We start from the raw sequence: 24,963 nt of genomic DNA on the forward strand, positions 1-24,963 counted from the left end.
AATCTATGGTTGCTTTGACTTTATTAAAATTTTAATATTTTTATGCTTACTTTTATAATGATGTCATGTTGCAATTTTAATCTTTTCAATTCAAATCATAAAGTCACATTTCAAAAACAAAAAACACTAAATTTCACAAAAAAAAAAAAGCATTTATTGCCACACACCTATATCAAGCTAAATGAAATCCTAAAAATCAGTAAAATATTATTAAATTCTTATAAAAATTAATGTTCATATTTTCAAAACATTCTTCACGAAATTAAATATCTAGTGCTCATATTGGCAACGCGTATCTGACTAAGGAAAAACCAATTTTTCTTAAATTTCAATACCCTTTCTATTTAACTAATGGCCATATGTCGTTACTTTTTTAAGGACTGTCCATCTCTCTGGCATTTACACTAAAATAAAGACATCGACTGATTAAATCGTCATCGATTAGTTTAACCGTACATTTTCTAAAATTTATATCGAATGATATTCCCTACTGACCTCATGTTAACAAAGTTGTTACGTACGTAACGCGTAACAGTTTAAATTTGAAGATTTTTCAATATTATCTTGCTATGAAGTAGTTGTAATGTCCAATAGAATTCAGTATCACTCAAAGAACAATACTGAACTAATTCCGATCAATTTCTTTGGGTCTTAAATTATTTTATATGCAGTATATTTATGCTTCCCTATTTAATATATCAATTGTATCATAATTCAAGAAACTTATCCTGAAAAGCATAAAAATCATGGCGAACCTATTCCTGACCGACAAATTTACTTTCTCCTGGAATCGATTCGAATAGCTCTGAGAGCGGTACAATGGCGAATTTTAATAAATCTCATTATAGAATTCTGTACAGAGATCACGTACAAACAGACCACCGTTAGTGAGTTATAGATTACTATTGCGGTTAGCTATCATGACCGTAAAACCTTAATTAAACAAACTTACAAGTACAGCTTTTTATTTAAATGTATAAAAGCTGAGGGCAATGAACTCTACAAATCTATATATATAAAAGAAAGTTGTGTTAGTTACACCATTTATAACTCAAGAACGGCTGAATCGATTTGACTGAAAATTGGTGGGCAGGTAGCTTAGAACCAGGAAAAGGACATAGGATTTTTTAGACCGAATTTATTAGTGAACTTAGAATTTTTACCCCGTTTTCTATTTTTTATTCCGCGCAGACAGAGTCGCGGGTAAAAGCTAGTTAAGTATAATTTAAATAGTCACAGATAAAGAGAGGTTTGCATTTGTTTTAAAAAATAGATTTCTTTTTAAACGGATTACTGTATTATCTGTGGTAAACCATAGTAAAAGTAGTATCTTATTGTCATTGGTCACCTGAGCAGTTGTTTATTGTCGAAAAATTATTAATTTTACTAATATTATAAATGCGACATATATAGATGAATGTTTGTTTGAAGGTCTCTTCAGAACGGCTGCATGAATCTCGCTGAAATTTGGCATAGATGTAGAACATAGCTTGGAAGAACACATAGGCTACTAATTAAGTTTCTTTATATTTTCATGCGGAAGGAGTCGTGGGCGACAGATAGTTTATATTATAAATGCAAAAGTTTTGATGGATACTTATTACTAGGTATCTCTTGAACGGCTCAACGATTAAATTTGGCATAGATGTAGACCACGAAAACTACTTAGAAAGTTTTGTTTTTAATTCCGCGCGAAGTCTTACTAAATCAACATGACTTCAGTAATTAAAAAAGTAACATAAAAAAACAATTTCAAACAAAATGCATTCAAAAGTACCATAAAAACAATCTCAAACAAAATACACTAAAAAGAAACAAAATAATGTCATGAAAACTTCTTTCTTTCTTTCTTCTCTCTTTCAAAAACCCTCTAAACTCTAAAGAAAGTTCTCTTCTTTCTTGTAACATGTCTATATTGTATAATTATTGTTATTTCGCAGTCGGTGTCGGCCGAAGTAAATAGGTGACATTTTATATTTGAGATGTATTAGACATACTTACGTTTATGTCCCTACTTAGGCCGAAACCGACTCCAAAATTACAATAATTATACAATATAGACATGTTACAAGAAAGAAGAAAACTTTCTTTAGAGTTTAGAGGGTTTTTGAAAGAGAGAAGAAAGAAAGAAAGAAGTTTTCATGACATTATTTTGTTTCTTTTTAGTGTATTTTGTTTGAGATTGTTTTTATGGTACTTTTGAATGCATTTTGTTTGAAATTGTTTTTTTATGTTACTTTTGAGTGAATTTTGTTTGAAATTGTTTTTTTTAAGTTACTTTTGAGCGCATTTTGTTTGAGATAGTTTTTTTTGTTTTGAAGTCGGCTATTTTTTTTTCTTAAAATGTTTGTTTTATTTCTCAATTTTTAGTGAATTTGAAGTTTAATTACAAATTTCCTTAATACGTATAAGGACATAAATAAGACAAATAAAGAAAAGGACTTTCCTATTTAATATGTGTGTACTTCAATTCAAAAACTAATTTAGATGCAGCAGATAACCACTTATCCTTTAAACAATGAAATAATTATCAAAATCGGTATACAAATTGAAAATTAACGAACTAATACATCGTAGCTTGCCTTTAATTTTGTCCAGCCGCGCGCCGCACTAGCATTTTTCGAATGCGCGTAGTTTTTAATTATTTAATATCTTCCAAACTATTGATCAGAATTACATAGTTTAAAGGCTAATGTAATCTGCATTTAATACTCTAGCCATCAAACATATTTATTTGGATAAGGATTCATATCGAATATAATATAATAGCGCCGTAAGCTTACGACGCTGTTTTTCGTGTGCATTTTAATCGAAGTTTGTTCACATTAACATGGTTTTTGTGAGACATCCATAGATGATAGATATATGCCACCTATCCTTTTATTTAGCAAATTTAAGGATCTATAATTACTCCATACATCATTTTAATGTAGGTCATATAGTTTGACCTACGTAAGCCCAGAAAGCAAATTTGTGCTATTCATTGTAACGCGATGTAGCATTTTTCGTTTCCGCGTAATTTTATTCTTACGATATCTCCTAAACTATTAGACAGAATGATATAGTTTCAATTGCAAATATAATCTACATTTAATTCTCTTGATAATGAACATATTTATTTACATAAGGGTTAATACTGAACTTGAATAATAGCGTCGGAAATAGGGCATGAATTTAATTAATGTTTCTAAAGAAAAAAATGGTTATTGTGAGAAAACTATAAAAGATAGATATATGTTATCGCGGACTTTTATTTAGCACATTTAAAGAGCTACAATTCGCCATACATCATTTTTATGTAGGTCCTATAGTTTAGCCTACGTAAGCGCTGAAAGCAAAAATGTCCCTAATTTCCGCAACAAATTTTGAAGCTATATTCAAAATCTACTAGTCTTCTAGTTATTTTAAAAAAAAAAGCAAAAAAATGGGACCCACCTGCAAGCACTTCCTTTCGATTAAAATAATTTTTATCAAAATCGGACCACCAGGGGCCGAGTTTCGCGGTAACACACATAAAAAAAAAAAAAAATACAGTCGAATTGATAACCTCCTTCTTTTTGAAGTCGGCTAAAAACTTCTCGTTTCGTAGTAATTACAGCAACCAATAACTAATTGTTACTTATTCTTAAACAATGACATAATTGTTTTAATTATTTAAATATTATTCGTATATTTATGAGTAAAAACACAAAAATATCACAGTGATTGTGACATATAATAAAAAAATGTAATTCTTATTGTCCATACTATTGTTTTATGTTGCTAAAGATAACGTTAATTTCGGGACTTTTCTATCATTTAATCAGCCACAAAACCATAAAAGTTTTGTATAAGGAAGAAAGTTTATAATAAAAAAAAGTAAGGCGTAGTTGCAGATTATAATCTCTAATCATCTTGAGTTTTCATTGACCAAAATACCTGTTAAAAACATGTCATCCCTATTTTGTATCAAGTTTGTACCTTGCGTGTGTTTTATGTTCTTTGTGTGGTAATAAATGTTTATTATTTCTTATGTTTCTTTCCTCCTTTCTTTCTTTCTTTCTATCTTTCTTTCTTTCTTTCTTTCTTTCTTTCTTTCTTTCTTTCTATCTTTCTTTCCTACTTTCTTTCTTTCTTTCTTTCTTTCTTTCTTTCTTTCTTTCTTTCTTTCTTTCTTTGAAATATTAAAGATAACGACATAAAGTGTTTCTTGTAGACAGCATTTTATAATTCTAAAATGTTATATTACATAATCATAGGTTTTTATTGCAAAAACACCCGTAAATTCAACATCTCTATTATAAAAATATTTTAAATTAATCATAATTAGGTTAATATAAGTCAGTTCTATCATCAGCAGGATATTGACAAAAAAAAACTTATTTTATTAATTGATTGTTTTTTATCAATAATAAGCTTTTTATCTGATTTCAATAAACAATAGGATTATAAGATTTGTTTAAAATCATTTAAGTTTTTTTATTATTGATTGATTCATTGGTAATGGAAGGAAAATTAACTTTAAAATGAAAAATTTGTAAAAAGTTGATTTCTAACCTATATTATTTGTAAACCAGTTCGATTTCTATTCAAGACAGGTTTTTGATTATTTCATTGCTCTTTTTCACACAGGCACAGAAGTTAATAGATTGTTATTGTCTCAAAAATTGTTTTTAATTTGGAATAATACAAATAGTTATTAAGATTTTTATAATCTTCGTTTACTGAAACACATTTAATTGGAGAGAGCGTAAATAATCGGATCAGAATCGGTTTAATTTGGCTTAAAAATATAATAATTGAACGGTGAAAGTCAAGCCCTTGGTCCGTAAACGATGTTTACGAAAATCAACTCCAGAGTTAGTATGTATTACATGAAAGTTCACGGTTTCTTAAACCTTTGTTTGGATCTACGTATATTGAAAATTGACAACCTTAGCTGAAACATAATGTTCAAATAGTGGACCTAGCACGAATAGTTGTGACAATACTATCGTGTATTCGTCGACAAAATTTGTATTAAAATTTGTGCAGCGCCCCCTATCGGTCGTAAAGTACACCAAAAAATCTCATACTAATTTTGACATAATCGACGATGACGCTACGAAGGCGATTTTCACAAATACTCGTGCTAGGACCACATTTATCAGTTTTTTCATGGTCCGGTGAGTTTTTAATGTCATTAAACTTGTTCAGTTCAACTGTTCAGTTAACTCAACGTCCTTAGCGGGCTTACCGTTGGTTTCTGAGGTCAAAATATCCGTTTTATAACGTCATCCCTCTCATTATCTTTGACAAAACAGAGATAATGTTTTAAACGTGGATTATGGTCTCAGAAACTTAAGGTTAAATCTTTGAACTATCAGTTAAAAATTATGATATTTTTTATTGTGCAATTTGTGTTGAAAATCGGTCAAAACTTTCCCTGTTATTTAGATTATCCACCAGGAAAAGTGTATTGCGTGTTATTATCTCTAATCTGATTAACACACACTTATTTTCTTAGAATAACATGACATTCAACTATTGTCATAAAATCATTACTTTTATTAGAGGCCATATTTAATTTATTACATTGTATATCGAAATTGGCCCGGAAATTGTGAAATAAAGGTCTTTTGTTACTTTGATTGCGAATTTTCTGTACCTATTTACAATAAATTTTATTTGTCAATAACTGCGTTTACAAATTATATTTTCCTGAACCACGTCACTGTGATAATCTATTTCGGCAATACTTATCTAATTCTAAGAATACCGTTATTAAACGAGCGTTACGTTTACGTTAATGAACGTTAGCGAGAGAGGTTTGTCAGGACCGTGCCAAATGGAGGTCCGTGGTCTCTGCCTACTCCTCCGGTTTACGGGCGTGAGTTATGTTGTTGTATTATTAAAGGTAAACATAAAAATCAATATGTATTTAACACATCTCGCGCCCATAACCGATTGGGGAAGGCCTCTGTCTTTACCATAGAATTCAAGATGGCGCGGTCCTGGCACACCTTTCTTGCTTCTTCCACTTTCATACACTTACACCTCGGTGTTGAGTGCTTGTGATACCTCCATTCGTGAGTATACTTAAAGAAACCAGAAGATTTCGAATATACAAATCTCTGGAACTACAAAACGGATTTGGACACATTTTATATTTAATGAAAGAGGTGTTAGTTACATCATTTGATCCAATGATCTCTACAAATGGATAGGTCGTTATAAAGATGACTCCCTTTGCTTCGTTTCTTAAAGTTGTTAAAATTTAAGACTTAAAACTATTCTATTAATTTTATCTCTATTAGTTTGACTTCTCACCACCGCTATCAACTGGAATCTTCAACGAAATGGCGAATAACATGGTACAAAATACCACTGTTTATAGCCAATCTATGTGTACAGGTCAGGTTGTAGCCCACTTTCTCTATGTAATATGTTACAATAGGTGTTGTGCGAATCCCCGTGAGGGAGCTGCCTCGGCAGCTGACGCTGACGGGATCGCGGACGAAAGCGAAAGCGTGCCCGTGGTCTCGATGCGTTGGAGGAACAGAGAGGTTTAGTGGGTATGCTTCTAATAAGGAAGAGAATCCCACATACCGCGCCCCCCCCCCGGGGCGCGGAGTATGCATAAAGCATTCCTCTCTGAAAAAAAAGGTGTTGTGCAAATGTCATGTTCACGTACCAATCAGTCACGGTCGAAAACATCATGTTAGATTAAAAACATACAATACATAATGTAAAAGATAATCATTTATGAAGATTATCATTTATTACGGTGATAAACGCCCCTATCTCCTTACAATATCTGCAACTTGCAATAAAACACACAATATTAAAACAATTGCTTTATTTCCCTAGGACTTCCTTGCCATAATTTTAAATAAATAAGCTAAATAATAAAATCACAACTTAATGAATACTTAAAATTATCTCGAGCGTCAGTTTTGAGTTTTTTTGAATTTGTAAAGTTTCAATAAAACAGCGGCCAAACTATATCAAATGTCGACGTCCTAAGCAATTCACTTATTGTCTATGGCAGGTAAAATGGACTCAAAAATATATTTAAATACTAACGAGGAACATTAAAGGAACAAACGAATTAAAAAAAATACGCAGCACGTAAATATATAAACTTTTTATAGAATTAAAAAATCAAAAGAAGACTATCGCAAAGTATTAAAGCAAAACCGACTCCAATACGATCAAACATTTGCCCAAACATTTGCGGCAAGCTTCTTCTGATTTAACAATTACTCCGTACCTAAGATCGCGTTGTAAAAATGGGTGTAGTCATTGACAGTTATGTTTGTGTTCAATTTATTACAAATTCATTTACTATGTACATGCATTCGTATCAACCGCAGACTGCGCGTCAAATCGATTCAAATTATAAACTTTTACCTAAACATACATCACAGATACGATACAAAATAAACAAATGACTATAGACACACAAACACACACGCACATTGTAGTATTGTGATTAGCACGAAGGGATTCTGAAAATGAGAAAGAAAATGTTCCGTGGGCTGCAGAACAAAACATAAATTTGTTTCCTGCATTCTAAAAGGATATTTTTTATTCAACAAGAAATTAAGAGAATGAAGAATATTACTAAAAATATGCGATAAATCATAAAATATAACAATGAATCTTGTAATTCAAGTATTAAGACAAAATAGAAAATGGCAAGCACTTACAAATTACTATAATTATCTTATTAATTCTAAGTTCCGATAACTTCACTGACATTTGTTTTTAAAACATCAACGAGTGACTAGATTTCTTATAAAATAACAATTTTTATTGTATACATTTGATGTATAATTTTAGTTTATTAATGATTAGTCGTTTTAAACTTTGTTGTCAACTAGATTTTTCTAGTGAGGAAATAAAAAAAATAAATAAAATCATTAAAATACATATCCAAAATAATCTACGAAAGTTTCATTCGAAATCTGTGCAACTGTTAAAATTTACTTCAACTGACCATAACATAATTGAGACGTCCACCTCTCAGTACCTCATTTGGGCTTGGAATCTTTCCTGTTTGTTTCAGTATTATGTTCGTTATTTTTAGGAATATTGTCTTTTTCAGTTTTCTTGCTGCAATTATCAAGATTCTCGATCCCATCTTGAGCTTTAGGTTTAGACTCTGATTTATTCTGAAATTCATCGTTCAACATTCTATCAAAGTCCGCTGAAAGTTTGTTTATATTTTTCTTCATTGCTGCATCTGGATACGTCTGCAAATAAATGTTGAATAATATAAAAAAAAGGAAATCATACCGTTAGAATTAGTTAACACATAAAACAAACAAACCTTAAGATACAGTCTAACGTTGTTAAAGATTCGTCTAAAATCTTGAACGACTTGGTCATAATCATTGTACGAGGAATTTTTCAATTTAGTTGATATATCGTGAAGACACATTGGATATTTGACAACTTCATAAAATCTCGGAGCCTGCAAGTAAAATAAAATGAAAATTAATACGTACATTTAAACAAAAATTGACATGAAAGCATTTTTGTCTTACCACTTTTATATCCATATCGTGTTGAATAAAAGTATATTCATTAATTTGAGAAAACTTTTTCAAAATATATTCAAATTTTTTATTAACAGAAGCCGGAAGAGGCTTCTTCTTTTTAGGATGGTACCACATGCCGGATACAGATACCTTGGATTTACCAATAGATTTCTTCTCCTTGTCGTCTCGAATATAGTTGCCGGTATGATCAAAACTAGGACAACGTACATTCTCTTTCGTTTCTGCATTCTTAGGTAAAGATGTCTCATTGTATTCATTTCTATCGAACGGTTTTATTTCTTGGTCCGAGTTTTTAGTCGTGCCACAATCAGTGTGCGGCTGACCCGTGCACTCGCTTTGCACTGCATTACCTTTGTCTACATCCCATAAATCAGGTAAGGATTTCATTGCAAAATTCTTATTGTGTGCTTCTGTCGTCCAAGGTCCAAGGTCGTTACTTTCTATTTTGCTTTTTGCCTCTTTAAACTCATCGGAATATTCGTCGCTGCCACCAAGTCCTAAAGCATCATACAATCGAGCTGTATCTGATTTAGAACCCTCCTGTAAAAGATCTACAAATTTTGGCACCGATTGTTTTGCAGCTTCCCATGCACGGTCTGATGTCAACGCGCTCAGAACATCCAGAGTATCTACGTTTCTTAAGTCCAAACCTGGTAGTAACGGTCTGGCAACCATTTTTTGATCTTCACCCATTACGTCATCCGAACGTCTGGGTATCAAACACGGCCATGATTCCATATTATATTTTGGCTGCGGTGCCAATGTTACTGGAGGAAATGGTACTTTCAATTTCATAGCTGCATTATCGTCAATGCAGTTATCAAAGGTTACGTCTTGAGAATTACCTATACCGAAAGGTGTAACAGGATCGGCAGGTTTTATTGGAACTTTATAACTTCCAGGTTTCATATAAACTTTACTCATTTCATGAAACTCATCATTTTCAGGATCAATAAATTGCACGGGGCCAGATATATTAGTAGGAAGCACAACATTAGACGGAATCTGAATGTTGTGCGAATGATGAGTTATAAATTCATTGGGTTCTTTTTGAACCATCTGACCCCACGCCGCAAAAAAATCAGCCTCTTCTTTTGTGTCGCCACAACTATTATTTTTTTGTACATAACATCCTCGTACTTCGTTATTCGATGCCATGCTTGGAATTAAAGTTTTTTCCACGTGACTTAAAGGTATCATTTTAGCTTTAAGATCTAAGTCTTTACGGTGCATCATATCGCATGGCGTATTTCCCAAAAGAGGTTGACCAGGAGCCTTGCCGAGTTCTGCATCCATTTTATGTTTAAGTTGGTTGTATAATTCTCTTTGATCCGCGTAACACATGCTTTCTAAAACACGGAAGTCAGGCATATTTGAAATAGTCCAAGATTGGCGAGGTTTCGTCTCGCGAACGTTGCAAGGGTCGCATTTTATTTGAGATCTTTGAAACGAGTCTATTTCAGATTGATCGCTCAGGGGATAAAAGTTATGGGAATTCTGCGGTGGTGCTACGGGAAACTTTTTATAGCTCACCCCTGATCGAGCCGGCCAAGGCCCATCGTTAAATGATTGACAAACGACTTGATTTTGATTTTGAATCCACGGCGGCTGTATTGCGTTGTAAAGTTGAGGTGACACGTTAACTGGTCTCGGGGTACTAACATGTGGCTTAGTTTGTTGAAATTTATTTGGATTTTGGTGTCTAGGAGCTGCGGAATTTGTGGCATAATAGTTATGAGTGAAACTTTTTTGCTCCATTGTAAAGCCATGGTCTAGACATTTGAAAGTTTTATAAATATGAGTCAACATTTCTTTAGTGACCGCTTGCCATTGGACGAAGCATTCTCGTATATTAGGGCTGTAGTATTTGTTTTCAATTCTCGAGAATGTGTCGTGTTTTTCGCTCAGCAATTCTTTAACACCTTTCCAACCGTCGAGAATACGTACAAAGGAGAAAATAAAGTTTTTTATTACCCACGGTATGCCTTGGGAATGTAAGTTGGCGACTGCGCTGTCTGGTTTTTGAACATTGGATCTAGTTTTGGCGCAAATGGAATGTATATTTTTGAAGCAGGGCCTGTTGTGATGCGCTATTGCTATATTTTCAGCATCTGTGCAGGCTTCTATAGCTAATTGTACGATTTGGTTTGGAATCTGATCGTGAATAACAATTTTATCTAAAGCAGTCAGAAGAACATCGGACGATCCACAGCGGCTATTTTTATCATCTTCTTGATTAATCGTCTTTGTATTCTGTTTGGAATTACCAGCATCGCTTCGTAGATTTGCATTTGGATCGGATATATTACAGAGTTCCGAAACCATTCTTTCACCTTCGAGAAAAAAGTCAAGACTTGACGTAGACTCAGATTTCAGTGTCTTGTCCTGTTTTCTTAAACGTTCTATTTCGGTACTGTTGTCTTTGTATCGTTCGTGATAACGAATATCACTACTGTAAGCATTCTTTGTGTCTTGACTCTTTACGATTTTCTTTTTGGCTCCGGTTCCAATCGGCTCCTGGTTAGAAGTGGACCACGAACTCTGAGAGCGTCTGTCAGAATTAAGACGATCAGTCATTATCCCCGGTCCGCTGTAGCTCGATGAAGAAGGGTCAAAAACCAAACCCACGAGAGGAGAATTAGGTGGTGAGCTGAATGTTGGAACCGATGGATTATTGTACCTAAAATATTTTAATAAATTAAATAAAATTCAATTTATCTTAATAAAATTTTTGTATAATATAAAACATACATTTTGACAGCCGTCAGAGCAGGGCAATTCTATATTTGTAATCTGTTATCCAAATTTTAAATAACATTGTACGTGATTAATAAATCGGATACCGGAATTTCCAACTACGAAGAAAAATAGACCGTAATACTTGCTATCTGACCCGTACAAAATAACGTATAATATTGTGTCAATACCTTGGATTCTGATACTGCTGGCTGGAGGAAGAGGTTTCGTATATTCCAGGAGTACCTCTGCTGTAATTTCCAGGGTTTTGTTCAGGTAATTCTTTGCTGCTGCCACCTAAGAAAATTTAATTTAATTTAATGGTTTCATATCAAGTATTGATTTCGGCTGCTAATGGTGAAGCGCAACATGTTTGAAAAAGAAGTGTCTTACTAAAGGTCTTCTGCGTCATCAAGGGATACTGATGCGAGGGTCCTTGGTAGCAGTCGCCGTGGTGCGCGCTCGCCCTGCCCGCCTCCGCTTTCCCGCCGCGGCTCTCACCAGGCTTACTCGAACCCTCGCTGCCATAATCTTGCATTTGGCTACGGTATTGCTGCAAATTGGTTTAAAATAGATGACTGTTTTTAATAGCCTATATACTTAAAATTTAATACTAATATTCTATTTCATGATGAATTTGTTTCTTTTATGAGCGATGCAAGTGTTTCGTAGACTATCTGTCCTAGGAGTCAATATAATATTGTGCCCTATTTGAAATCGCCTAATGCTTAATATAGTATGTGGAAATTTTTTTCGTTATTTCTAAACATTTTCCTTTTGTTCGCTTCAATTAAAAATATAATATAAAATATGCCTTCCGTTGCTTCCGTGACCTTTTGCCCTTACTCTTTCTCTCTTCTCATTTCCTATTCTTAAATGTTTTTTCTTTAAAAAAATCTTAGTTCTCCGCCATTTCAAATATGACACCCTAATACGAAGAATTCTTCAAGAAGAAGAAGACTTCATATCCTTGAATTGGTTACCTTCTACACTTAAATTTCAGGAACTTATTAATTTAGAAACTCACGTATTTTCAATTGATTCTACCGAAAGAATGCTCCGTTGTAAAAAAACGAAAAAATTAAAAAAAATATCTTGCAATGATTTATGCAGGAAGGATTGCTAAAAATTTTCGCTAAAAAAATTCATTTGGCAATTTTCATAAAATCTAGATGGTCCGTGTGAAAAATGTCATCAAAGGATTTTTGACCAACATTATCGTTAAAATCAAGAATTTTCGTAAATTTAAGCAAAACTACTTCTAATTTTAACAAGTATTAAGGTTTTAAGAGCTTGCAATAAGATTTATACTGATTGGAATCAAAATTTATCATTTTAGGATCTCTGCCACTCACCTTTTGTGATTCAACTGGTTCCTATGCAGGAGGTCCGTGTTAGAACATTGTACAAATTAAAAAAACTATTCCTTCTACTTAAAGCCAATTCGGCTGACGGAAATATAGCAATTTTTTTTTACAAAAAAAGCAATCTATTCTTATTTATTAGTGGAAATGATTTCACTCGATTTGTCGCGTGCGATGCTATTGTCTTCCTTATTTTCTAAATGAATAAGCGTTTTAAAGAAGTCTAAAATCACGGTCGATCTTAGATTTGTACTGAATAATGTCTGACTTGCCAAATAATTGAAACCAACCATATGATCTTGTTCATTTGTTTGCCGAGTTGGATGTCATTCGAATTTTGCTTTTTAGTGGCTATTTGACTGTTAGTTTGTATGCCATAGGAACTTCATAAAGATTCATTGCGAATAATATAATAATTTCTAATAAATTTTTAGGTATATAAAGGTAGTAAAATTTGATGAGATTTTTAAGAGATAGTCTCTTAAAAATCTCATCAAATATTAAAACCACAACAAATAAAAAATATTGAACTTTAGCTAACAGGATTGTTTCCTCAGCTGTTTTAAAAAATAAACGAATACAAGTAGTAAGTTAAGTGCCATAGAAGACACGTTAAACAAAGTAATTATAGCTTCAAACATTAAAAACAACAAGTTATTTAATTCTTTATTTAGAGAACTTTTCGTGACTAAGCCCTTTTGGTATTGTTTACAAACTATCTAACAAGGACAATTCCGGAATAAGCTAGGAGCGTTGCGGTGAGAAGACTGGATGACGTCAAAGCATGGCCGTTGTTGCAGAAATCACTGAAGCACGAACACACCTCCTGACGTCCTCCATACCCAGCACGGTGGTAGCACATACCCTGGAATAGAAACCACGTACAAATATATACTCTATTCAAAAATTATAGGATTGTATTTTGCGTCCACCGTTCCTATTTCTGGAGAAGCTATTATTACACATATCTAAAAGTTTGTCCATCTGTATTTTAGAGTGAGATGAACACAAATTAGTTTTTGTACCTCTTTCTCAAAATCCTACAACGCATCAGCATTTCCTCTGTCTATGGGCGTCACCAGAGGGATAGGAAGGGGAAGCTAACCCCTCCTAGAGAATTTGAAAATGTAAAATAGATATAAAAAATACTTCGAATAAGACCATATCAATGGTAGATCTAGCCTAGATTATCGGTTGGCGACGCCCATGCCCCTGGCATTGCGGATTTCCATAACACCAAAGTTCCCACTGCTCGTTTGCCCTCATATAGAAATGTATTTGGACATTCCAAACCCATAGTAAGATTACCGCAGTGCTCATCATTCCGACAATTTCCAACTATTCTTTATCTTCTTACCTTGTACTTCGTTTCATCCCAACCGCATGACCGTATAACCCTTTGCTCCGGGTACTTGCCATTGACAGCGTGTTCAACTTGTTGCACTATCTTCCTGCAAAGTGTATGTGTGATGCCGCGGTCGTGCTCCGAACAGTTCCTCTTCAAGTTATCAGGCAGAACAGCAGCACTGCAGTATGTATTTGTCGCGCTGTTACATTCGTAGCACATTATCGCTGATCCTGGAAATTATAGAGAACATTAAGTATTACTTTAAATGGTGAAAACATGGGAAAATCAACATATACAGGTGATGCAGTGATGGTTTATATGCCGCTGTGTAATTCACTAAGTACACTATCTGAATGAAAGGAATTTTAAATAAATTACTAGAGATTTATTCTGTCTTCTTCTATTTTAGAGTTGGGAGACAATTTATAACATACATTGTATTTTATTTCAGTTATTTCTTCTTTCAATAACGTCTGACTAACGCTTTAAATCCATTCAGCATTGATCACGTAGCAATCCGGATCGAGACGGATATTGTCGGATATATAAAACTAGCTTTTACCCGCGACTCCGTCCGCGCGAAATAAAATATAGAAAACGGGGAAAAAATTCCTATCCTATGTCCGTTTCCTGGTTCTAAGCTACCTGCCCACCAATTTTCAGTCAAATCGATTCAGTTCAGCCGTTCTTGAGTTATAAATGGTGTAACTAACACAACTTTCTTTTATATATATAGATTCATATCCCAATTGATGACATAAGTTGATTCGAGATTGAATAAAATAAATGAATACGAAATCTTGTTTATAAATCTTTTAATTATATAATGGTTCGATATCAGGATAAAATCCTATAAAATAAACTTATGTAAGGATGAAATAAACTTATGGATTATCAAGGGAATAAAAAGTTGAGTAAAAATTTATTCCGACTCGTGATAATAAAACAAAAATGTAATCTTACTTAATAATTGGAACTTAACATTTAGCACTAGAATTATGGATTTAATATTTATATATGTAAAGTAATGCATACCATATTCGATGAATCCGCAAACGACAAGAAATGTGACTGCTAAACTATCCATCCTTGCACCTCTCCGTTGCCAGGCCAGACTGACACACTGACTGACAAGATCGCAGCTTACGTGCCTTCTGTACAGACTATAGTATATATGTATATCACAGGTCTTTCAATTGTGTCATTTTATATACGGATACAGGACGTAACTCATTGTATCGTACAAAGGAAGCATGCAATTTGTTACGTTAATTTTGTTACGATTTTCTGTGAAGTTATTTACAAAGATTCTTAAATAAAATTGAATAGTAATTCTGGTGCTACTATCGGTAGACTTTTAATGCAGATTTTATGAAGAAAAGCATTTATTAGTTGACATGACCTTAATCGAGGTCCTTCGTTGCTAAGATAAATTATATTAAATGTTAGAAATATTGGAAACCACTTCTGCATGTTCTATTTGATAAATAAAACTCGAATAAATGAAAAACTTTTTAATAAATATACTCACAGATAACAAACACAACAGTAAAATTAATAAAAATTTCCATCTACAATTTACATGAACTAACACTCGAGGTAAGGTTCGTTAGATAAAGTTAAAATGCTGCTAAACCTTTTAGAGTATCTTCGACATTTAACGTGATACCTGCTAATTGGTTCGCTACTTAGCGTTTTATATAGAACACATATGGGCTTTAGTCATAATTGTATCATCCAAGGATATCCCATTCATTAACAATTCTAACATATACATCCATATCTTCTGCAATTTACCCATGAATACATTCAGATCCATATTTTTACCAACTATCTTAGGATTCTGGTAACTATGGTAACTATAGTATCTATAAGTTTAAATCTTAAGCAAGGCGAATGTGAGTAACATTAAAGCGGTTGCTCCTACAGGCACCGAGGCTGAGTTGCAGCCGTCCTCCAAACAAGAGCACACCTCCTGTCTCCCGCCGAAACCTGACCGCTGGTAGCAACGACCCTGTGAACATGGAGAAGTAACATTACCAATACGTACAAAGCTTTATGTAATTCCACCCTTACCACAGTGTCTCGTGTAATCCGACATGCATTTGTTCGAGGTGATTTTTGCTAGACGTGTTCTATTTCTTCGTTTCTTATGAACTGAAGCTAGTTAGGTTCCTTTTTACCAGTATCAAATGACTTCAATCGAATACGGTTACAAGTGAATGCCGGAAGAAAACATCGTGATGCAACCTAAACATATATGCAAAGAAATTCAAAATCCGCATTAGTACCTAGGCCATCGTGATTGACTCAGAGCTAATTGCTTCTAATTTCTATTTAGTTCCTCCGTAGGGACTTATATGATCATGAAAACAAGGGGTACTAAGCCGCTAATTCCTGTAGCCTACCTTATAGCTAGTGTCGTCCCAACCGCAGCCTCTGATGACGCGGCTGTCGGGCGGCATGCCGTTCATCTCGAACTCGACAACCTGCTTGATCTTTCTGCACATGGTATCCTTAGGCCCGGTGCACGGCAGACGCAGAGAGTCTGGCAACTTTTCAAGAAGGCATCGCGAGTCATTGTGGCTATTGCACTGGTAGCACACTATCGCCAGACCTATAAGGAGAAGTCAACCTTAAAGTACATGAATTTAACAGAGATTTTACAGTAGCAGCTGTAATAACTTTTTAGGCTCTCGCGATCGAGAAATTTACGAAGGCAAAGATTATAAAGTCGTGGTAGTGTCAAGAAAACAATCTCACAGAGTATATACTTGTTTTTGTTTGCGACTTAGTCAGAGCAGAATTAATAAAAAAGGTGAAAGAAAAGTATCTTGTGTTACTCGACTCTATATTCTATATCTGTGCCAAATTTCAATTAGTTCTGTTGAACCGTTGCGTGGTTATCGTGTAAATATGAGAATCAAACGTATCCCACGGGAACCTTACACTTAGCTTATGTAATCTTCCAAACTGTACTACGTCTATACCAAATTCCATCAAGATTTATGTATCCATTCTGGAGATACCTTCTAACAAACAAACATACAAACATTCGCATTTATAACATTAGTAAGATAGATCTAGAGCAGGGATCCCCAAACTATTTTGGACAAGTGACCCCCTTTACCAAAATGAACCGTTTCCACAGACCCCCATGGCTAAATTATCTACTTTTAAGATCAAATAATGTTATTATAATTATTTTTCATTGTAACTTAGGTCAATAGAAGAAGACAGAGTGAGAATTAGCAATGCTTTAAGTTCAATATTGACCCTTTTGGGGATCTTTGATCTTAAGTAACTAGAGTAGTCACTATAATTAGATTAATATAAATATTAAGTTACTTCGAAAATATACCAGTACGATAAAGATATGAGAATTTTAGCTTAAACAAAAGTACAAATCAAAGAACCTTCAATACGCATACACTACAATTATTTAAACGATAATAATAATAATTTAACTTAGTTACTGAGATAATAACACTTTGTACTTGCACGATGTCGATTGTGAATTAATTTCAGGACTCATCATTTAAGGTGTTGCTGTAGAAAAATACGCTTTCTGGAAAGCGTAAAACAGGAAAGAATACGAAAGTTCACTACAGGAGCGCCTTAAGGAATATATTTGTAACAAGCAGTCGCACACAACATACTTCTGGATTTGACCACTTAAGGTTGATTGTGGTTTTATATTTATTTTTAATCAAGTCGGCGTATAATCGCTTTATATAAGACGTGTTATTTACACTATTTTTTTCTTTTATATACTTACTTCTTCTACATAAAAGGTATTTTATCTGAGATCTTCATTTTTCTGCTTTAGATTGTTCTAATAATTTATGGAATATGTAACTTTCGTCTAATTTTACGGCCACAACTTGTATTGACAAATTGTTAGCTGTTTTTTCCAACGAGAATTCGAGAGATGATAAAGTTTTATACCTTTTCAACAGAGGAAACCTACAATATGAATAATTAATTAAAGAATCCGAGTTTAATGTGCAAAAGGACTGACTTTACCCCACGGAGTTTAAAACCCTTTAATAAAGCTTGTTATAGTTCTTTTCAAATATCTTGGCGGCCCAAGGTCATCTTTGCGGTGCGCAATACCCCGCGTCCCGCTACTCCTAAAATTGAGTTCCGAAGATAGCTGAAAACTATATTACACACCAGCAGTTTTTACTGTACAGTCGAAATGTGCAGTTAAAACTGAAGGTGGATAGTGGCTTTAGTATCTTCATTGTTAGAATATCCTACAATATTTACTTTACACAACTTATTGATGTATTAAAGTGCGCACTCGAAACACTATTTCATGTTTCGATGTAAAATTCTATTTGTGAACTGAATATGAACCATCAAACAGTTCCGGCGATACGTCATTCGCAAAACTATTAATAGAATAAACGTTTATATTAATATTCATATCGGGGTTGCCAGTACTAAAATGTATAGGTAACCTCTTTAGTTCAGGACATAACCTAAATCTAGTCTCTTTAGTACAAAATATTAATACGTAAATGAATGCTGGAACAGTACGTTAAACGACATGTTACGCGTTAAACAAAAACTAGAAGCTAGGAATTATCTAGTTTGTTTTTACATAACTTTTGAATAGATAAAAAAACAAATTCACTTTATATTTGGGAGATTTGAGATAGTGTCAATGGACAACTATCACGACGGTTTGGAACATAAAAAAATAAAAAATATCTATATCGTGTTTTTACTCATTTCTATATCAATAATTTATTATTATTTCTATGTCTACAATTCTTAAAGATTTGAAAATATGATCTAGTGTTCATGATGAAAACCTGCCAAACATTTTTTACACGATCGAATAAGTTGCACGTTTATGTGAGTACTTCCGTGAGTACATCCGCGCGGAATAAAAAAAAATAATTTGTAGCCTACATGTTCTTCCAGACTATGTTCTGCATCTATGCCAAGTTTCATACAGATCCATTGAGCCCTTCTGAAGATACCTTTTAACAAACATACATCTAAACTTTGGCATTTGTAACATTAGTAAAACATCATCACAATTCAACCAAACTCGCATGATAATTGCAGCTAATGCGCTACTGGTATATTTGTATAGATAAGCAAAAAAAAGAAATAAGTTAGTAATGAATGGAAACTAATGTGGAAAAATCTTAAATTTTTCTAATTCCTTATCAAAACTGTAGATTTAGCAAAGTGAAAAATTAGAGACTAGCTTCATTTTGTTTTAGTAGTTATATTAAACTTCAATTTTCTATATGAATTTTACGTAGCGCAAATTTAAAAAGATATATGTTTTAGATATGAAACTTCGTTAAAACATCAAATCGCCATATTGTTTCCTATATAAATCACAAAATTCTACAATCCATTGTAAAATCACCGAATCAATCACCAATATTTGATCATAATGACACAAACCTTGGTGGAGTAAGCTACAAATTACCGCCAAAATGCACAGCGTCACTTGCGCCATTTTGTCGCGTCGAGAGTTCGGGTAGTCGCGCCAGTAATGGACCCGCTCGCGCCGGTTCCCGCCGGCCAGTACCGCGCGCGCGTCTGCCTGCAATACGACTGGCTAACAACTAGGTGCTACTAGCCCACACTTTGATGTTATATCTATCATCTAGATGAACGGTGAGCGACGTTTATTCAATTGCCCGTAATACACCGTTAAATTGGTTAACATATGCGACGTTGACAATTGAATTAGGATATCTCTGAAGATCCATCTCTGGATGTCACCAGTTGTGCAATAGGTACTGACCCAGACCTCGATATGGAAATGGATCAGTATTCAGGCTGGATATGAGCAGCGGCAGTACTTCCTCCAAGATGAGCTTTTAATCGAACTGCATTATTGACGACTTTATAACTTTCTTATTGTTAAGATTAGAATTAAGTTATTGGAATGAAGTTCCTTATCGCGCGTTGTGAAAGGGGGCTAGACGGAAAAAATTCTTACGAAAAGTTGTCACGACACTTTTTACTAACCTAAATGTTGTCAGTGATTCAAATAAATTAATCTGATTAAGTGAATCAAAATTATACCAGTCGCTACAAGCTTGGTTTGGATTAGATTCTATGATACAATTAGACTCTAAGTACTCTTACGATACAAACTTATTTTGATCGTTGAATCATGTACTTAATATTTAATTGTTGAAATAATACTTATAGTTAGGAAATATAATTAAGTACTTAAAAGAAGATTATTTAATATAGTAGATATTACCGAACTGAGAAAAACAGAATACAAAATTTTCAAGAAGATATATATAATGAGCAATGTGTTGCAAAAAACCGCATACAATTTTATTACAACTATTTTGAAAAATCAAATCATAACAAAAGCTAATAACCATAGTAGTTCCACAAGTAGGTCATACTGTAGATAGTCCCTTAGTACAAATACTAAATCTAAATTAACAGAGACTTACGTCAACAAAACAATAACCACTAGTAACATGTACAACTTACATATTACTAGCTGTCGCCCGCGAACTCATCCGCGCGGAATTAAAACAATACTTAATAAGTAACCTATGTGTTCTTCCAGACTATGTTCTACTTTTGTGCTAAATTTCATCAAAATCCGTTGAGTCCTTCTGGAGATACTTTCAAACATCCATCCATCTAAACATTCGCATTTATAATATTAGTAACATAGTAAGATGTATTTATAGTTGTAGTTTCTGTTGTTTCAATTGACACACGAGAACCAATTCAATTAGGGCGCATTGAGGTCGCAAAGGACACACCCTATGTCAATCCATCGCTCTATCGTCCGTTCTGACCGCTTATTGCTTTGGATACAAGCAAAATGGTATTATTCTCAGCTTAATTGTATTTTTCGTATTACTCTACATAATTCTTTCTTAACGATATGTTTTTTAGATGGTTTAATTACAGATTCTTCACCGTATTTACTTAATGTTTCAAAATATAAATTAAAAAACATCAGATTAAACGACGATTATAGTATTAACTTACGACATAGCAACATACTAAAATTACAGCTAATAGACAATGCCGTGTCATTTTAAATAACATACCAAGAAGAAAAACAAAAAGGCTGTATTTTTGTTAGTTAAAATGTTTACTATAATGACCATTTTAAATGTCTTAATCTGCTTCCATGATTGAAACGTGATAATTTAAACGTTCTCTGCCTTTACAAGTAATTGCTCGATTACATATTTAATATTTATCAGACAGATTGTAATCATTTTATCGTGTAAATCTCTTGTTATATATACTAGGACTAAGCAGGTGGGAGGGAATAAACGCAGCGTTTCCTGTACGGCGGCACATTAATGTAATGTACGCGCCGACACCGCACCGCAGCCGCGTGCCAAACGCAAATTATCCAGTATCCTGCGCACACCAACAAGATATGGAGATTTTTTGGAATTCGAACATTATTTTTTTTTTAAATATATCCAAAAATGATATAGGCTTGTGCTAGGATATGGCTAACGACTGGGGTTGCCAGGTCGCCAAACCTACTAGCCGGACAGACCAGCCAGTTTGGCCGGACATTTGGGTAGAAAGGCCGGACACCCTGTATTATTTAGAATTTTGTCTCAATATTAATAGGTACACTCTCGTTTTGGAAATGTAAAAAGTTTTCACCGTTTATTTTGGTCGGACACGCAATCAAAAAGCCTACTTATGTCCGGCTTTATCCGGACGCCTCGCAACGCTACTCACAATAGTCAAATGTCCATAGACATTAAGCGTAAATTTATACAATAATATAAATTAATATAAACACCGGCGATCAATTATAAATTCCGGTCGCTTGTGAGAAATAGATAACAAGGGAATAGGGAATACAATGATATAAGGATACCTAAAATTCGTTCGTTTACCTGCCCTTTACCACCTGATACCCTAAATTTAGACTTATATTTTATAAAATCTCAACTATCTTTGCAAAGCCGAGATATGTCATTATTTTTAATGTAAGTACGTCGTCCGGGTGTGCAAGAAGATTGGTCTCGCGATCATCAATTGTGGGGCCGCAGGTCTTCCTGCCAATCTGCCGCCGCTTCCTCCTCGCAGCTCGCACTGGCTCAACACCGCTGATTATCTACCGACCTATTCTACACGTGTACATTTATACAAGTACACGAAAGTACATGTGATAAAATTAAATACAACATATAATATAATGTAAGAGCAAATTGATTCGCTGGTATCCGAAACCAATATAATAGGTTATAAAAAACTATTTATAATCTATCCATTTTTATAATCTAGGGGGGTGATCAACGGATCGCCTATTATTAAGTTATTAATTCCAGATTAAGAAAACAATGGTTATAAAAAAATAACAAGCTCCACTGATACACTCTCCCAAAATGGTCAAGTTTAGGCTTCTGCCGAACAATTTATTTGTACATAAACCTCAAAAACATAATCCTGTTATTTGGACATTCCTTTTTTTCAGTTTTTTATTTTCATTATAACAACTACCTTTTGGGTTATAAGCAATAGGCGAGTCGCAAACGATTCTTTTCCTTTAATCAACTAACTCAATTACAGTAGACCTAGATACAGCTCGCCCTAGTATCGGAGAAGATAAACACACTGTGTAGAATGAAATAGACAGATTTATACATTAAATTTAAATAAAAGTTAAACAGTTACTTTTTTATTTAACATTATACTTTTCAAAGGAATTTTTCAAATTAAATAAACTAAACAAATTGCAAATTAAGTTCAGTCACTTTGGTTTGGTTTGGTTAAATACAGCTTTTTAAGAATCAAATTCAGACTTAGGTTTTGATATTATATCACCAATATAGGTAATGCTCTATAATGGTTACTATTACGTAGTTATTATTTATCTAAATTTATAATACTTTTTCCCCATAGTTCCAAAAAACAAAAATCGCAATGAAAATATTGAGGTTCTCGAAATAATCGTTTTTGTAACGTTGCGAAAAATCTGGAAGTACTTACCAAAAATGTACCTAATTACAGTGAAACCAAGCTTGCAATTCCAAAACCCTTCCTGTTTATGTTTTAAAAAAAAAATACTTCTAAAAGATAATCGTTAGTTTAGTTGTAACGTTGCTAGCGGTCACGAGATGGCGCTGAGTGTTGCCTCTACCACCACCACCAAAACAAACATCGCCCAAGATGAAGCTGTATATTATAATGCTAATGGTCAATTAAATTTTTAAAAAATGCTCTTATATATGTCTTATATATATTGTATATTATAGACATTAAATTCCTTGTGCAAAATAATTATTTTCTATGAGGTTATAAAGAATTTTCTGCGACCTTATTCCCGCCAGTTATGTTTTGCTTTATTAATGTTTCCTCTTCCAGGCATACCTTTTCTCGAGACGGGCTAGACTCACGCACAAAACCAAACCTATCCGGTTCTATCCCTTTATGCGTCAAAGAGATTACAATGAATGACCGAGTTATATATCCCAGTTCATACTCACGTTCAGACAGTTGCTGTCTGGCTTCTAGTGAAATATAACGCACTAACTATATTTCGAATAAACGTAAAATAAAAAATCTAAACTACTTTGTTCATATAATTTCCCTGCAATTCATAAGAGTGCTCAACGCCTTGGCAAATAAAATAGCAATTATTAGTAATCACGTTTTTGCTAACAGTCTCTGTCGGAGCTCATAAAATGGTAGTAACGAGCCGTAATAAAATAGTACTTAGTTTTTTACTATCCATTTATCTTTCCAATTCATGTGAGTATTTTATTTCATAACTTTCTTTTATTTTTAATGAACTAAGAAACCTTGAACGTGGTGGTGGCGTTAAAAATTACATGTGCTGTATAATTAATTCCTTTTTTCAGGTAACGCTATAAAATGCTTTGATTGTAATAGTTCTAACAATTCTGCCTGTTTGGACATGCACCTTCATAAGATGCACGCCATCGTGCCTGTCGTCGACTGCGCTAAAGCACTCCCCAATGCTTTGAGCAGTCAATTCTTTTGCAGGAAAATGGTGCAAACAAGTAAGTACTTTTATCTCAATAAATATGTCTCAATAAATGTTATCATATTAATTATTATTAATAATAAATTTTACATTTTACATTAATAAGTATCCAGTTCTACGATGTATCTTCTTCCTTAACTATATCATGTATGGCCTAAATTCCTTGAAATCAAAATATTAATTTCCTACCACACTAATCTCTTTAACATTCATTAAAAGTTTAAAAGCTTTGTCTGTAATGGAGTAAATTTATGATTAAATGCGTGTTTCATAGTCTGGTTAGGATTTAATTAGTGGACATGGTACATCCTTAGTAAACCAACAATGTACGTATACAAGTTACTTTTTATGCGGCATATTGAATGGAATATACGCAGTCCAAAGTTAACAGTGCGTATAAAGTTATATTCTGAGAAGGTCAAACGATAGAAGAACGATGTCAGTGCGATAGTAAAATGAGCCGTCATTATCAATTTTTCAATACTGTCATAATTTTAGTAGCATGATAAACAGAAATTATTAACAAATATAATACATTTCAAGAATATCAAATTTATAACCTCAAACGGTTGCTTTGGTGAAATATATTTTTATTGCATAATGCAGGCCACTGACACGTAACAAAAACCAGAATAAAACAAACATAATATGTATATTGTTTTTATACAATTTCTGTGTTATATTACAGTTCTACATCCGGATCAGACACCCGATATCCGGGTAATTCGTAGTTGCGGCTGGGTGAAGCACAAGAGGGAATGCTACACGGCTGACAACAAAGACCACTTGGAGACAGTCTGTCAATGCTTCGGTGATATGTGCAACGCGGGAAATGTCCTTGAAAACGTCAAAATTACAGTTCTTTGGGCTTTATCAGCCATCTTTGTTTATGTAAATAATTGGAGGAGTAATCTTTAAAGTTATATATCTGATATTAGGTAACTGTATAAGGTTATTTATTAACTTTAAATGTACGTTAAGTAGTTACTA

The 24,963-nt window shown here is 33.6% G+C and overlaps 4 protein-coding genes across 4 annotated transcripts; 1 reads left to right on the forward strand and 3 right to left on the reverse strand.

The window, feature by feature from the left end:
• Window positions 1-7,937: 7,937 nt before the first annotated feature.
• Window positions 7,938-12,838, reverse strand: LOC106718367. The gene is made up of 6 exons (XM_014512439.2): window positions 12,617-12,838; window positions 11,655-11,814; window positions 11,453-11,558; window positions 8,511-11,205; window positions 8,294-8,437; window positions 7,938-8,216 (listed from the first exon to the last, which is right to left on the reverse strand). The coding sequence occupies exons 2-6, from the start codon at window positions 11,797-11,799 to the stop codon at window positions 7,995-7,997; spliced, it is 3,312 nt and encodes a 1,103-aa protein (XP_014367925.2). The 5' UTR covers window positions 11,800-11,814; window positions 12,617-12,838; the 3' UTR covers window positions 7,938-7,994.
• Window positions 12,839-13,312: 474 nt separating this feature from the next.
• On the reverse strand, window positions 13,313-15,123 carry LOC106718501. Its single transcript, XM_014512591.2, has 3 exons — window positions 15,009-15,123; window positions 13,983-14,203; window positions 13,313-13,490 (listed from the first exon to the last, which is right to left on the reverse strand). The coding sequence occupies exons 1-3, from the start codon at window positions 15,058-15,060 to the stop codon at window positions 13,341-13,343; spliced, it is 423 nt and encodes a 140-aa protein (XP_014368077.1). The 5' UTR covers window positions 15,061-15,123; the 3' UTR covers window positions 13,313-13,340.
• A 681-nt stretch (window positions 15,124-15,804) lies between these two features.
• Window positions 15,805-19,597, reverse strand: LOC106718467. Its single transcript, XM_045681290.1, has 3 exons — window positions 19,407-19,597; window positions 16,382-16,590; window positions 15,805-15,987 (listed from the first exon to the last, which is right to left on the reverse strand). The coding sequence occupies exons 1-3, from the start codon at window positions 19,459-19,461 to the stop codon at window positions 15,850-15,852; spliced, it is 402 nt and encodes a 133-aa protein (XP_045537246.1). The 5' UTR covers window positions 19,462-19,597; the 3' UTR covers window positions 15,805-15,849.
• A 3,876-nt stretch (window positions 19,598-23,473) lies between these two features.
• LOC106718368 lies at window positions 23,474-24,897 on the forward strand. The gene is made up of 3 exons (XM_014512440.2): window positions 23,474-23,717; window positions 23,828-23,989; window positions 24,662-24,897. Exons 1-3 carry the CDS (start codon window positions 23,651-23,653, stop codon window positions 24,889-24,891), a joined length of 459 nt encoding a protein of 152 aa, XP_014367926.2. The 5' UTR covers window positions 23,474-23,650; the 3' UTR covers window positions 24,892-24,897.
• The last annotated feature ends 66 nt before the right edge of the window (window positions 24,898-24,963 follow it).

This window comes from Papilio machaon, chromosome 15, assembly GCF_912999745.1.
Source record: "Papilio machaon chromosome 15, ilPapMach1.1, whole genome shotgun sequence".
Lineage (NCBI taxonomy): Eukaryota > Metazoa > Arthropoda > Insecta > Lepidoptera > Papilionidae > Papilio > Papilio machaon.